The 13,436-nt window shown below is 51.1% G+C and overlaps 1 protein-coding gene across 1 annotated transcript; it reads left to right on the top strand.

The window, feature by feature from the left end:
- The first annotated feature begins 5,177 nt into the window (after positions 1–5,177).
- IRF1 (interferon regulatory factor 1) lies at positions 5,178–11,962 on the top strand. Its single transcript, XM_082063356.1, has 10 exons — positions 5,178–5,313; positions 6,498–6,589; positions 7,470–7,569; positions 7,776–7,952; positions 8,305–8,354; positions 8,480–8,615; positions 8,784–8,909; positions 9,723–9,754; positions 10,336–10,471; positions 10,902–11,962. The coding sequence occupies exons 2-10, from the start codon at positions 6,503–6,505 to the stop codon at positions 10,997–10,999; spliced, it is 942 nt and encodes a 313-aa protein (XP_081919482.1). The 5' UTR covers positions 5,178–5,313; positions 6,498–6,502; the 3' UTR covers positions 11,000–11,962.
- The last annotated feature ends 1,474 nt before the right edge of the window (positions 11,963–13,436 follow it).

Below are 13,436 nucleotides of genomic sequence, written 5' to 3' on the forward strand. Positions count from 1 at the left end.
CACACGGCAGGACAGGACCGAGTCCCTCCGACCTTTATCAGGGAGGCTCAGCTGCTGCAGGTCTGCACCCTCGTTAGGCAAACTCGTCACAGCTGCCAGGTGTCTGCAGCTCCCAGGACTTTCCTTGGCAAATAGTTCGTGAAAGGTCTATGTGCTTCTGCAAGGCTGAGAAAAGTAAGGAGTGGGGAAAGTCCAGGGAAACAAGTCAAATTCTTGGAATTTCCTTTTTCCCCCCCACCAATCTTAGCGCAGAATCTCATTTTGGTTTATTTTAAAAAGTCACCGTGCCATCAGTGGGGAGAACTGCATTGATTTCAGGTCCTGAGATAGGTCCTTCCAATTCCGGGAAACCATCAGCGGCCCATTCCAAGATATATTTATTGCAGCCTGTGGATAGAGCTGTCGCTACTATTACCTCATGCCATCTGGGCAGAGTTTCAACATTTCTGACATTATTCATTCTCCTGCATGTGCTCCAACCAAACTTCCTTTTTGTAACAGAGGCATTTATAAGAAATGGAAACAGCTTGCAGCAAGTCCCGAGCCCTCACGGCTGCCGACTGAGAAGCAGCTATTTTTTTGTTGTTAGCCTTTGCAGTTTTTAAGGCTGATATTCCATCTCTGCTCCTCCAAGTCTGTTCTGTATTAACCCCTTCCAGCCCAGAGAGCCCATAGGAGGGACACGCACCAGCATAACGCTGTGACCGTTGTCATTAGTGTGCAACAGTGGCATCCCTCAGGTGACAGCAACTGCTCCACACCCATTTGATATGCCCCAACTAGCTCCAAAAACAAAGAATGGTTTCCCATTTTGATGGGGAAGGGGGAGGAAGGCAATTGGGGAGAAAATGAGAAAGGATTTGCATTAGAGCAGGTTTTTTCTTAAAACAGGTCGAAAGGAGGAACAAAGCCTGGCAGAGCGGGGTCTGGGAGGGCTGGTGGGTGCTGGGGGGCACCGAAAGGTCCCCATGCAGCAATGGAAGGAAGCAGCCAGGGCCGCGAGGAAGCAGATAAGACACTCTCTCTCGCCATGCTCCCCCTCTTCCCCTCCACAAACCCTGCTCCATCCTGCGGTTGTTCACTCCCCCCACCCAAATACTGCCCGGGCATGCAGACCTCGGACTGCGCTCCTTCCTGGGGCTCGCTGCCATCTGCCAGAGGCAATTTCTGTGGCAGCCCCTGTCCCCATCTCTTCACTCCCCATCTCCCCCTTTCCCCGTCTCCTCATCTCCCTGTCTTCCCATCTCTTCATGTCCTCATCCCCCCATCTCCCCATCACCAGAGCAGGGATTCTCCACTGCAGAGCTTCTCCATTGCTTGGATTCAGGGTTCCAGGGAGCAAAAGTCTTCAAAGCAAAGCCTGCGATCAATACTTGCCATAATGCTCAAGCTTTTTCCCAAGACACATCAGGGATTTAAAACCATAGCAGTGAAGATGGAAAAAAGAACCTGGCTAGAGCCAGCGTGCCTGGTTCATAACCCTCCTCGTGCTGTGCCATGCAGTTGGAGCTTTTTAGCACTATCTGAAATACTGTCTTCCTAACCATCTTATTTCAGGGCACTGCTGCCCAAGACAGAGCTGCTCATTACAACTAACAAATACCCCTTGCTGGAGCATCAGCTGGAGATTTGATTTGGTCTTAAATAAAAATATTATTAAATGTTTCCTCTGCTTTAGGAAAACAATCCCAGACTTGGGATCAACCTGGATCGGGTAAATGTGATAAAATATTTTAGTGGCCTGTTTCTCTGTGTCTCAGTTTACTGCTAAAAGAAGAGAATTAGCAATTCATGGGGGGAATATGGAAAAGGCGAAATATTAGAGGGTGTTCAGAGCCAAAAGGCCAAGCAGGTGTCCTGCTGTGATATGACAGGACTGCAGCTCCGCAGAGCATCAGAGCTGTTGGCATCCATGGGAATTATTGCTGGGTGATAAACTGGGTGGAGAAGAAGGGTTTTATGGCCAACCATTTATTGACTCCCGGTCACTATGAGCTGCATGGATTATTCCTTGTTCATACTTTCATAGAAGCACATGTGAAATTTAAGTACATGTTCTTGCTATATTAAATAAGCTGCTGAAACGATAGTTAGTGCAGTGGTATAAACAGGAGGGAGGAGCTGGTTTTGTAAGGAGAGGGCTCTGTCACCATGGTGTGAGGGGAGCCTGACCCACAGCGGCATCAGGAGGGACAGGTTGTTATTTCCTTGTTTCAGCTGATAACAAAGGGGCAAACAAACATACGGCATCCCAGCTCCATGGAAACCTGCTGTGCAGATATGGGACAGGACACAGGTATAAAAGTCAATTAAATTACGCCAAGTAGGACCTGTTTGGGTTTAAGCCAGAGGAAAGAAGGGGGGATTTGGGGCTGGGACTGTTAACCTTTCTTTATGCATTTCTGTTCTTGGGATATATATTTGGTGCCTGGTGTCAGTTCCTAGTGAAGACACAGACTAAAAATAACCAGTAAGGATTGTAACAGTACCAAAGTCATGTATCAAACATGTCACTGTCCAATATTCAGTCATTTCAAGTGTTTAAGATACATTTGGTGTATACACACATAGGCCTGTCAGACCAGGAAGCTCAACATTCATGTTTCTTAAAGCTGGCCGAGGGGGTAAAAACAAACCATGGGAGGCTGGAGCTGGAAAGGAACAACAGCATGATCCTTTTTGCCAATATTTGGGTTGTATAAGAGGTGTTGTGACTCTTCTTGCAGATGATTGGAACCTCAAATACCTTCTGCCATCTCTCTTTCAAGCTACTTCTATGTTACCTCTTATTCCTCTGGATTTCTGCACATCTTGTGCTGAGGAGTGGACCCATCCCCTCTCACAGGCTCCGAACATAACGTCCCATTGCTGCCCTGTCTTGTCTGTGTACCTCTTTCCTTTGATTATTTGTGTGGTTTACCTAACATGTTATATCTTTCTCTACACTGAAAGCTCACCGGTGAATGGTGCCTCACCCAGCACAAGGACCCAATCGGAGGATACAACCACAAGATCAAAGTGTCGAGAAGGAAAAAAAACCAACAAGTTTAGAGAAAGTGTGGCGCACCTACAGGGCTTTTCTGCACTTAAATCCAAATTTGGTCTTTTCTTTCATCTTCATGTTAAAAAGAAGAAAACTCACCAGTGCAGGCAGGCGGTGTGACAGTGTCATGCTATTTTTCTAGGCTGCCCACGCACCTTTCTACTTCTCTCCCAATATATCTTCCCACTGCATAACCCTTCAAACCTGCCCTGAAAGTATCGGAAAGGGAATAACCAAAAACGCTCTAACATTCTTCTGGATTGAAGGTACCTTGAAGACAATGGATGCAAATCTCATCTCCTTGTCATCCAGATCCAATGGACTGCAGAGGAATCCTCATGATTTCAGTAGCCTGTTATCAAGCCATCATTCCTCTTCCACATCCTTCATCTGCCAGTGGTAGGAGAGACCAGAGTACCAGTGGTTGCACTTTTTGTCTCCTAACACCATTACTTCAGACCGGCCCACCCTGACACACGGCCCAGGCCAGGGGGAGATGGGAGACAAATCATTCTGAGGTTTTGCAAAATGCTCGCGTTGCCCTGCCTCCCGCCTTCTGCCATCCACACTGGGAACGGCTGACAGGCAGCGTGTCTCTTACTGCATTGCACAACCTCTGGCAAATGAGTGCTGAGAAATCAGAGCATCTGTATGTCTCAAACCCCTACAGCAAAGCAGCCAAGACCAGATCTCAGCTGGGAGCTCCATGGGAAAAAGCACTGAAAACAGACGATGTTACAGCTCTAACTAGGCTGGGGAATCCTGTTAGACTGTCGAGGCTTTCAAACCAACAGCACAAGTCCGGGCAGTGTCTAGTGGCGCTTCCCACCCAAGCAGTGGTCTGCTGAGGCCAGGCAGGGACCCGTGTCACACACCTGTCCCCCACCTTAGGTGCACCGTGATGTGCACAGGAGTTGCTCTGGGGACTCCACTGACCTGTTTCTTTCAGCCCTGCATTTAATGAGCATTCAACACTGGAATGAAGCAGCACATTTCCCCACATCTGCTTGCATCACTGGGAAGAATCGAGCTGACACTGGACAACTTGTTGTGTACTAACTACTTCATGCAGAAGAGATGGTGGAGCATCACTTACAATTTTTGCATTTTCCTTTTCTGTTGGAATAATTCTACCTATGATTGTTCTATTACTCCAGGCCCTACCACATCCCTTCTGAAATTGCTAACACCAAATAAATAAAAATACAGTTTTGGACATCCCTGTCTGTTAGTCCTGTTGTCAACAGCAACATTGTGCCCATTGGAGCTGGTCCCACAGCAGTGCCCGGGGAACTGGGCTGCTCAGAGACAGCACCAGGGTCGGTTCCCCGGCATTCTGCAGTGAGTTGACCAGGAGCAGCCTGACTGCTGACCGAGCACCCATCCCACCCAAAACAGCCTCATCTACATCCTGCATTTCATTAATTGCCTTTCCTAATCTATGAGGATTGCTACGGGCTGCTGGAAAGTCAGGGGGTCTACACGTGTGGATTATTGTGCTGCCTCCGGCTGCCCGGGATGTGCGTGAAGAGCAGCAGTGCAAGGGGAAGCATGGAGGGGGGTTGAATCCCTTGGGAAGATGGGTGCTGGATCCTTTGGTGGGACGGGGGCTGGATCCCTCTATGGGATAGGGGTTGGATCCTTCAGTGGGACAGGAGCTGGATCTCTCTTTGGGGATGGGGGCTGGATCCCTTCATGGGATGGGGGCTGCATCCCTCGGCGGGGATAGGAGCTCGATCCCTTTGCGGGAATGGGAGCTGAGCCCCATGGAGGAACGGGCGCTGGATCCCTTTGCGGGACGGGGCCTGGATTCCTCCGCGGGGACGGGATCCCTGGAGGGGGCACATGGCCAGTCTAGGAAGGGGGTCCGAGCACCCGGGTGTGACACGGGCTCGGCAGGACCCCGCCGAGCCCCAGGGTGCCGGTCCCGCACCCACACCCACACCCGCACCCCCGCCGGACGGGGGGGCCGGCGCTCCCCCCGCGCCGCTGGTGCTACAACAGCGTGATTTCCCCGAAGTGATGCTGGCGGCGGCAGCCAATGGGAGGCGCGGCCGCCCCCTGCGGCGGCGCTGATTGGCCAGGAGGCCGCAGGGCCCGGGGCGGCGGGGAATCCCGGGCGCCGCCGCGTTATACCCGAGGGCGCGCCCCGCGGGCGGCAGAGGCGGGTCGGCGGGCAGCGGGAGCGGTCCGGCGCGCTCATCTCATCAACTCATATCAGCTCACCGCTGCACAGGAGTGCACGGCTCGGCACTGCACGGCACTGCGAGGTGGGTCGCGGTGCGCCGCGGTGCGTCCCGTCGCTCGCCCTCCGCTTTGCATGGCGCTGGGGTTCCGGGTGATGCGCCCCGCAGGGTCCGTGGGAGCGGCCCCGGAGGCACGGCACGGCTCAGCTCAGCTCTGCTCGCTAAGACGGGAACTCCTGGCTTTAGCCATACGGAGGCAGTTTGGAGGCGTGGGGCTCATCGCGTCGGCGGCCGTCGGGTGGGCACCGGGCATCCCTCCGGCAGGCAGCGACCACGGTCCCTTACACAACCCACGGGAGGGGACGGGGCGGGATGTCCCCTCGCAGCCGAGGGGCTGGGCACATCTGAGCGCGGCTGCCGCTCTGCGGGCTCAGCCGGAGGCTCCGCTCCGCCGTTGAGCCGGTGCCAGCGCCGAGCCCCGGGGCCAGATCCCTCGGCCCCGAGCCGCGCTGCCCGGGGCGGCCACTCTCCGGGCCCCTGTCCCGCTGCCACTGAGCGCGTTGCTGGTGTAAGTTAGAAATGTATTGCTGGGGAAATCCTGGTCTGTCTCAAAAAAACACCGCAAACAGGAAATTATTGCCGAGGGGGAAGGGCTGGGAGGCCGCGCCGCCCCGCTCCGCTCCGGCTGCGCGGCGGAGCCGGTTCCTGCGCGGCGCCGGGCGCGGCTCCGCGGGGCTGGTGGCGCTGCGGGTCAGGGATCCCCCCGCAGCAGGGCCGGCGTCCCCCCAGCCTCACGCAATTTAATTAATAACAAACTTTTAAGAAGGAGACTGTGCAGTTAGTGCCTCTCTGTGGCCGCCTGCTGGGGGGTCCCGCACAGGTCCCCGCGGGGAGACCCGCACCCGCTCCCGGAAAACCGCCCCGGTGCTGGCGGTGGCTCCATCCCAGGGCGGGGGTCGGGCCGGGATCCCTTCCTGCCCTGTCCCACTCCAGACTCCCCCCCGCAGCAGGGGCTGAGCACCCACCGCTGCAATCAGCCCCTTTCCAGAATTCAAACCTTCAGCCGTGGTTTTGGTGCTCACCAGGGGAAGCGCTGCCCTCCAGAAACAGGTGGAAGACACTGGAAAAGAATTAAGAACCTGGAAAAGTAGTTTCGGTTGCATTGATAGGGTTAGCAGTAATACAGTACGGAGGGGAAGGGAGGAGTGATGTTGCAGAATGGTTAAAAGAGTGATGAGTTTTTTGCTAACCTGTTATTTCTTTCATAGACAACATGCCAGTGTCGAGAATGCGCATGAGACCTTGGTTGGAAATGCAGATCAATTCCAATCAAATACCAGGACTGATATGGATTAACAAGGTGAGGGTTGCTTATTACAATCATTGTTATTATTACTTCTGTGTAGTTAACCATCCTTCATCTTAGATGACACCAAACATTGGTCAAGATCATAAACGAAAGAAGAGCATGGAGAAAACTTGCAAGCATTATGTTTAAAAAACAACTGCTTTAGGTTTCAGAAAAGGTAGTTCTGGGTCATACAGAATGTAGTAATTCTGCTTTTTTCCTGTGCAAATTCCAAGGAGGGAAATGATAAATTCCAATTAAAGCTGTCTGAACATAATGGAGAGCCAAGAAATCTCCAAGATATCTTTTAACTCCTGCTGCCCACTTGAGCCAAGACCACTCCTGTTCCAGCTGAGTTCCTTTACACTCCCAGTTGCTCCCAGTTTTAAGATTTGGCCTGAAAGAATCTCAGGATTCGTCTCCCTTTGTTCTGGAAGGCACATCCCGGTACCTGTGCTGCAGGGCGAGACCACCAGCGTATTGAACCAGGTCTCTTGCTCTGAAGTTACCACATCCATCCCATGGTGATGTTTAATCCAGGACATGTTTTTCTTAGGGTTTAAGAAGAAATTCTCTACCAAAGTGTACCTGGAAAATATATTGTAGTTAATGATACGCTACTAGAATAGCTGCAATGTATTCAAATGATTCTGGGATAAAACTGGCAATATTGCTTACTTCTGCTGTCCTGTACCACATGTAGCTTTCCCAGTTTCACAACTCTTAAAGAGCCTTTTATGCATTGGACAAAATAGGTGCAACAATGGATGCTTAATTAAGATACAGGGCAGAGGGTTTATGATGTTTCTGAGCTGCTACTGAGAATTATTTGATTAAATCTGGATTGTGCTGCTGCTTTTTCTTATACAAATATCTATTGGTTTAACTTCAGGATAAGATGATGTTTCAAATCCCATGGAAACACGCAGCTAAGCATGGCTGGGACATGGAGAAAGACGCCTGCCTGTTCCGGAGCTGGGCCATTCACACGGGTGGGTGCTGGCTTTCCATTTCCATCACTCATATGAATACCTTAAGGCAATTTTTGTCTTGACTTACACCTGAGGTATTTATATTAATTTCTAACACATATGTCAAAGAAAATACTGATTTTTTTGTTGTTCGTGGGAGGGAGGGGGGTGCAGGGAGAACTACTGCAAGGAAAAGTCTGAACAGTCACCTCGGTTTTTATTTGTAGGACGATATAAAGTAGGTGAGAAAGACCCTGACCCAAAAACCTGGAAGGCAAACTTCCGCTGCGCGATGAACTCACTGCCTGACATCGAAGAAGTGAAGGATAAGAGCATCAACAAAGGCTCCAGTGCTGTCAGGGTTTACAGGATGCTGCCGCCCCTGACAAAGGATCAGAAGAAAGGTAAACCCCCAGCAATCCAGCTGGGATTAAGCAGCTTCCACCACTGCACTTAAACACAGCTTAAAATTCCTGCTCTGCCTGGGCAGGGGTGCAACAGACCTGTTAGCAGCACTGGTACTACTGGGGTTAGTCACTGGGTATTGCCGTTGGTAACAGTTTGTACAAATGGTTCGTTTTATCCCAAATTCTTTAAACGTGCCTAAAGGCATTGGCAGGAGGTGATCAGGACTTGCTGCTGTGACAGCGGTAGCAGAGCTTGCTGAGCAGGGCTCAAAGCTGCAAGAGCTCATGCTCACCCAAAACATCAGCCCTGCAGCCCTTTCTCACGTTTGTCTTTATTTTTACTTAACAGAAAGGAAGTCAAGGTCTTCAAGAGAAGCAAGAAACAGGAGCAAGAGAAAGGTATGTGTGTGTAGAAGCAGCTGAAGAAGGCAGAGGTTTTGGTGGTTTTCGTACTTAAGTTTTTTTCGTATGGGAACTTGGGTGTTCTTAGAAAAGCCTTTCACGCTTTGCCCTTATTTCTGTAGTCGTATGAGGACACGAGGATGGAGGAGTCAGCAGACAGACTAACCACCACTCCCCTGCCCGATGACCACAGCAGCTACACCGCTCACGACTACACGGGGCAGGAAGTGGAGGTGGAGAGCACGTCCATCTCCTTAGGTGAGACCCAGCGTCTGGTTCTCTGAGCAGAGCAGAAAGTGCCGTTCAGGCACTAAACCCACAGCCTCAGTGCCCAAAGCCGGGGCTGAGTCCTGGGGCTGGGCCGGGCAGGGGGAGGCAGAGTGGGTTGTGTCTCCCGTGGGTACCAACTCCCGGTGCATCCCGCAGACCTCTCGTCGTGCGAGGTGAGCGGCTCCCTGAGCGACTGGAGGGCGCCCATGGAGACCGCCATGGCTGACAGCACCAACGACCTCTACCAGCTCCAGGTGTCTCCCCTGGCTTCGTCCTCAGAAGGTGGGTATTTCTTCTTTTCCTACCCTGCTGTCAGCTACCGGAGGGATGGCAGCGGGGTAAAGGAGGGCCTGGGGGATCAGGAGAAACAAAAGCTGTCTTGTAGGATGAGAAAAAAAACTTAAACAGCTTCTACCTGATGGATTTGGGTGGCTGGAGCTCCCAAACTGGCCAGGTTACAGAGCGGCATGTACCACCCGCAGAAGTAGTTGCTCCTGGGTGAAAAGCTCTGGAATGCCATTGACTTTGCACGTGTGGGCGAAGGGGCAGGGTTGGTCTCGAAGCCTCAGGACACGGGCAGGTCAGCGGGCAAAGGAGAACAGAGATTTCTGGGCTGGGAGGGTGGAGTGGGGGGTTCCTGAGGCACCTGGGAGGGGGCGATGCCAGAGGCAGGACAGAATGAGGTGCTATAGTGACAGGGGAGGTAATCGCACTTGCCAACAAGAAAAGAAAAATAATATGGATAGATCAGGGTGGTTCTTACTTGAGGTGTAACTAATCTTCCTCCTGCGTCCAAGCGGGCTCTGCCTGGGGAGGCTCCAAGCTGCTGCAGCCTCGCGCCTCAGCGTGCGGGGGTGTTAGAGAACCCGAGATGAAGGGCTGAAAAGTTTGGGACTCGGAGCTGATGGGCTTCCCTGCCCCGAGCCCCCGTGTCCCTCCTCGCTCTCATCCCTGGCGGGGGGAAGTAAAAGGTGCTGGCATTGCGTGACGGGAATGCGAAGCTGGTTGTGTGGGGAAGAAGCAGAAGTGTGAGAGCTAACGTGCAAAAAGTTGACATCTATGTCTGTTTTCTTCTCTTTTTTTTTCTTCATGAAGATGAAGAGGAAATGAATTCGAAGATTTTTAAGGTAAAAAAAAAAAAAACAGCCCTTCTGGTCAGAATAAAATTGCCCAAAGTTGCTGTTTGCACCAAGAGAGGAAGGGGAGCAGCTATCTGATCCAGTCCTATATGAGCTGAACATACACTTATGTAATCCAAGACCCTTATTTGATGAAGAAGCCCAAAAAATTAAAGAGAAGGCTACTTCACAAACATGAGCTGGAGATGACACATCCATAGAAACATTTACTCTTCATGTGAAAGTCAGAGGAAGCTCCTGAGTACTGCTAGAAGTACAGGGTGCTCTACTTGAGTCTCCAGAGCTTCTCTAGACTTCATTTCACCCCTCCCTCCACCTCTGACATGTATGGCGCTTAATGTGTGTTTCCAGACATGTCACCCTCATCCCACTGATAATACGTGGATTTCATCACCTAAAGTGCTCTCCCTGTTTAACATTATTTTTAACTGGAAGTAAAATTAGTTTTCTAGAATTCAGCATGACGAGATACAGTTTGCTCTTTATTGCTTACCTCTAATGAAGACAAAGCAATAAACCATCGCACCCGCAGGAAGCCGCAGTTTCACTGTCTCCTTGCTCCGTTGCAGCTGTTCGAGCCGGGCCAGGACTGGCACGCAACCAGCGTCGGGGGCAAAGGCTTCCTGACCAACGAGCCGGGCGTGCAGAGCATGTGCAGCACCTACGGCTACCGGGAGCAGGATGGGGAGATCGACACCACGTCAGGTACAGACCCCTCGCTTATCACCCATGGGCCAGGATGATGCAGATGAGGGTTTTCACGCCAGACACAGCACAGTTCACACATCCCCGTGTTCTGTGATTTCCAAGCATCCTGTCAAAAGGCTGTAAGGAATTTGTTGAGAAAAAGGAGAAAAATGCCTCCAGTGAGAGTAAACTGCAGCTTTGTCTGGGGGTTTACACATGTAAGCTGTGCCAGCTTTCAGGAACTCCTTGCAATGTAACTGAAGAATTTCCACTAGCAATAGCCCAAATGGGACAGTTTAATCATTTTAGCAAAATATTAGTCTAAGGTGTTTACTCACATCTGAGAAATCTTTCAATTTTTGATATATTTAGATATATACACATTTCCATACATATTTACGCTATTTCGCATGTGACTCAGTACCCATTCTTGGTTTATTTTGTCTAGGAGAGCTGGAGTTCAGGCTCTTTGACCAGAAAAGCCTCGACTTCTCCTGGCTGGAGACAGTGAGACCCAGCATGCAAGTCATTCCCTGTGGCTTGTAAAGCCCGCCCGGCTTCCTCTGACCGTGAACTGCTGGAGTAGAAACTTTAACAAGCCTGAAGAAAATGGAATAAACTGTTTGTTACTGGCCGAACAAAGCAAGTAGCTTTTATATTCCGTTTTATCTTTAAGGCCTGAAAAGGTCAGCAAGAAAGATTCCATTATAATTTTAAAAAGACCTCCCACCTGACTAGCAGGACTCGTGGCCCTGGGGATGCTGAGCCGCAGTTTGCACCCTGGCATCGCTTTGGAGGTGAAGCTTTGGCTGGAAGTTGGGGTGCCTGGTGGGTCCCACCAAGCGGCATCGTGTGCCGGGGGGCCCGGGGAGGGGGTCACTGCCCTCCCCATGGGAGATGTGATGAGCACTTTACCCATGGAGTGCTTGGGAGAGACACTTCGGATGCGTCTCTCACCAGTTAGGTTTGGTTGCTGCTTCCCTGTGCAACACTGCTGATACCGAGTTTAACTATCATTACACTTAGAAGTGCACTAATTTGCTGTCTCTTCTTTGATTTACTGCATCAAATAGTTCATTTTTCAACTTTAAACTGTGTAAATAGTTTAGACCAATAAAATGTGAAAATTCAGTTTTGGCTTTGCTTCCAACATAGTCCAGTTACCCAGGTCCACTCATAGGACGTTACCTGCTCGTAGACATGCCGTATCTATTTCCTCGCCATAGCTGAAGAGCTGCTGCATGAAACAATTTTTGCACAGATGGGGCAGAGCTCTTTATTTATAGCGTGCCTTTCGGAGACCCCTCTCGCACTCTGCCCGATCCCTACAGTACTGTATCAGCTGTACCGACCCAGCGTGTGCGGGAGTGGAGAGTGGAAGAGGTTTTAGTTTGTGTGTAACGCGTAGGAACCGAATCACTAAGTTGCAATAAGACTATTTTCTTGTACATTTAGTTTTTGTATATAAAGTGTTGTATATTTGTTTTAATAAAGATGTTTTATATATGACATGTTTACTTTTTCTCATGGGAGAGCTCTGAGAATGCATTCCGGATTCCTTAAAAATACCCAAACAGATGTGCTGTTGACAGAGACAGCTGGAGGGGGTTTTTCATGAGTCATGAAAGCACAGGGAACCCAGCACAGTTTGCTCCTGGTTTCCACCCCTCCCTCTTCCCTGTGCAGCTGATGCTGGAATCCTGCTTCCCCCGGTCCTGTGCATGTGTGGGACAGCTGGTTTGTACCCACCATCATCTGCTAGTCAGACCTGACCTAGGGCAGGGTTACAGGCTCTGCTATTAAAAACCCCCATATCCCTCTCAGCAGCCCCGCCAGCTTCTTTGGTGAGCTGATCAGCAGCGAAAACACAGATAAATAACTCAGGTTTGCCCAAAAAGCAAACACATGCACAATTCAGAAGGTAAAGGGAAAACAAGCTGGTTTTCCCCTGAATATTATACTCATTCACCACACTTCCAGGCTGGAAAGGTCTGACGTGTTATTGCATTGTCTGGGGTGGGAGACAAGAGACAAGTGTGGCTGCTGGGATGTGCCTCCAGCTGCAGCCGCTGGCACCCGGCAGTGCCTGGAAAACCCCAGCACTGAGCAGAGCTGCGCTGGCCTTTGGGGAATAACTTCATTCACCGAGCGACAGCGAGGGCAGATCGAGGGGAACATCAAGCTGCGGGAGAGGAAGACCCAACCCAAAAGGCTGGAACAAAGCAGACATTTCCTACCGCCGCTGGCACGGGCTGCGACTCGAGCTGCAGCTGCGCAGGGACAGATGTGGGGTTTACCGAGGGAAAAACACGAGCACGGAGGAAGCAGGTGGTGGTGGGTCTCAAATCCAGCATGACACCCAACCAAAGCCCTGCACAACCACCTGCTGCAGCTCTAGAACAGGAGCATCTTGTACATGAGCGAAGAAATAGCCCGCCAGGTCAGATTCGTGTGCCGGCGGCAGCTGTGGCTCCTGCCAGGGAGGGACCCTGGGGCTGCTGGCTCTGGAGCCACCGCTGCGCACCCGGGAAGGGACATCTCAGTGTCATCGACACAACCAGAGGAAATTGGTTTTGTTCAGGAACCGTTGCAAGGTTGTTACACGTGGGGTGGGGAGGGAGCGGGAGAGAAAAGGGAAACTTTCAATGGTGTAAACAGTGCTAAAAATAATTTACCCATTCATGCATCAAAAGGAGCAAGTTTTTCAGAGTCATGCTCAGATTAAAACAAAACAAAACAAAGAACAACCCAGCATTTCAGTTTTCACAGGTAAAAGGTTTGCCTGAGATTTGAGGACGGAAGAGCAGCTCGTGCCTCCCATCCAGGGGTCACAGCCACACTCCACGTGGGTTGGTACCAGGACAGAGGAGGCGCTTTCCCTGCCCACCCGCCAGGGCCCCTGCGTGACCGGCGGCACGGCGGGTGCTTGGCCAGTGAGAAGTGGTGAAGTCTCACGAGTGGGTGGAATTTTTCAGTCCAGTCA

Source organism: Streptopelia decaocto (assembly GCF_964273445.1).
Source record: "Streptopelia decaocto genome assembly, chromosome: 12".
NCBI lineage: Eukaryota > Metazoa > Chordata > Aves > Columbiformes > Columbidae > Streptopelia > Streptopelia decaocto.

Bases quoted from the DNA above. Each gene is read 5' to 3' on its own strand.
- IRF1 (XM_082063356.1), top strand. From the start codon at position 6,503: ATGCCAGTGTCGAGAATGCGCATGAGACCTTGGTTGGAAATGCAGATC. The intron at 8,355-8,479 runs GTATGTGTGTGT...TTATTTCTGTAG, and splicing joins GAAACAGGAGCAAGAGAAAG to TCGTATGAGGACACGAGGAT. The intron at 8,910-9,722 runs GTGGGTATTTCT...TTCTTCATGAAG, and splicing joins CCTGGCTTCGTCCTCAGAAG to ATGAAGAGGAAATGAATTCG.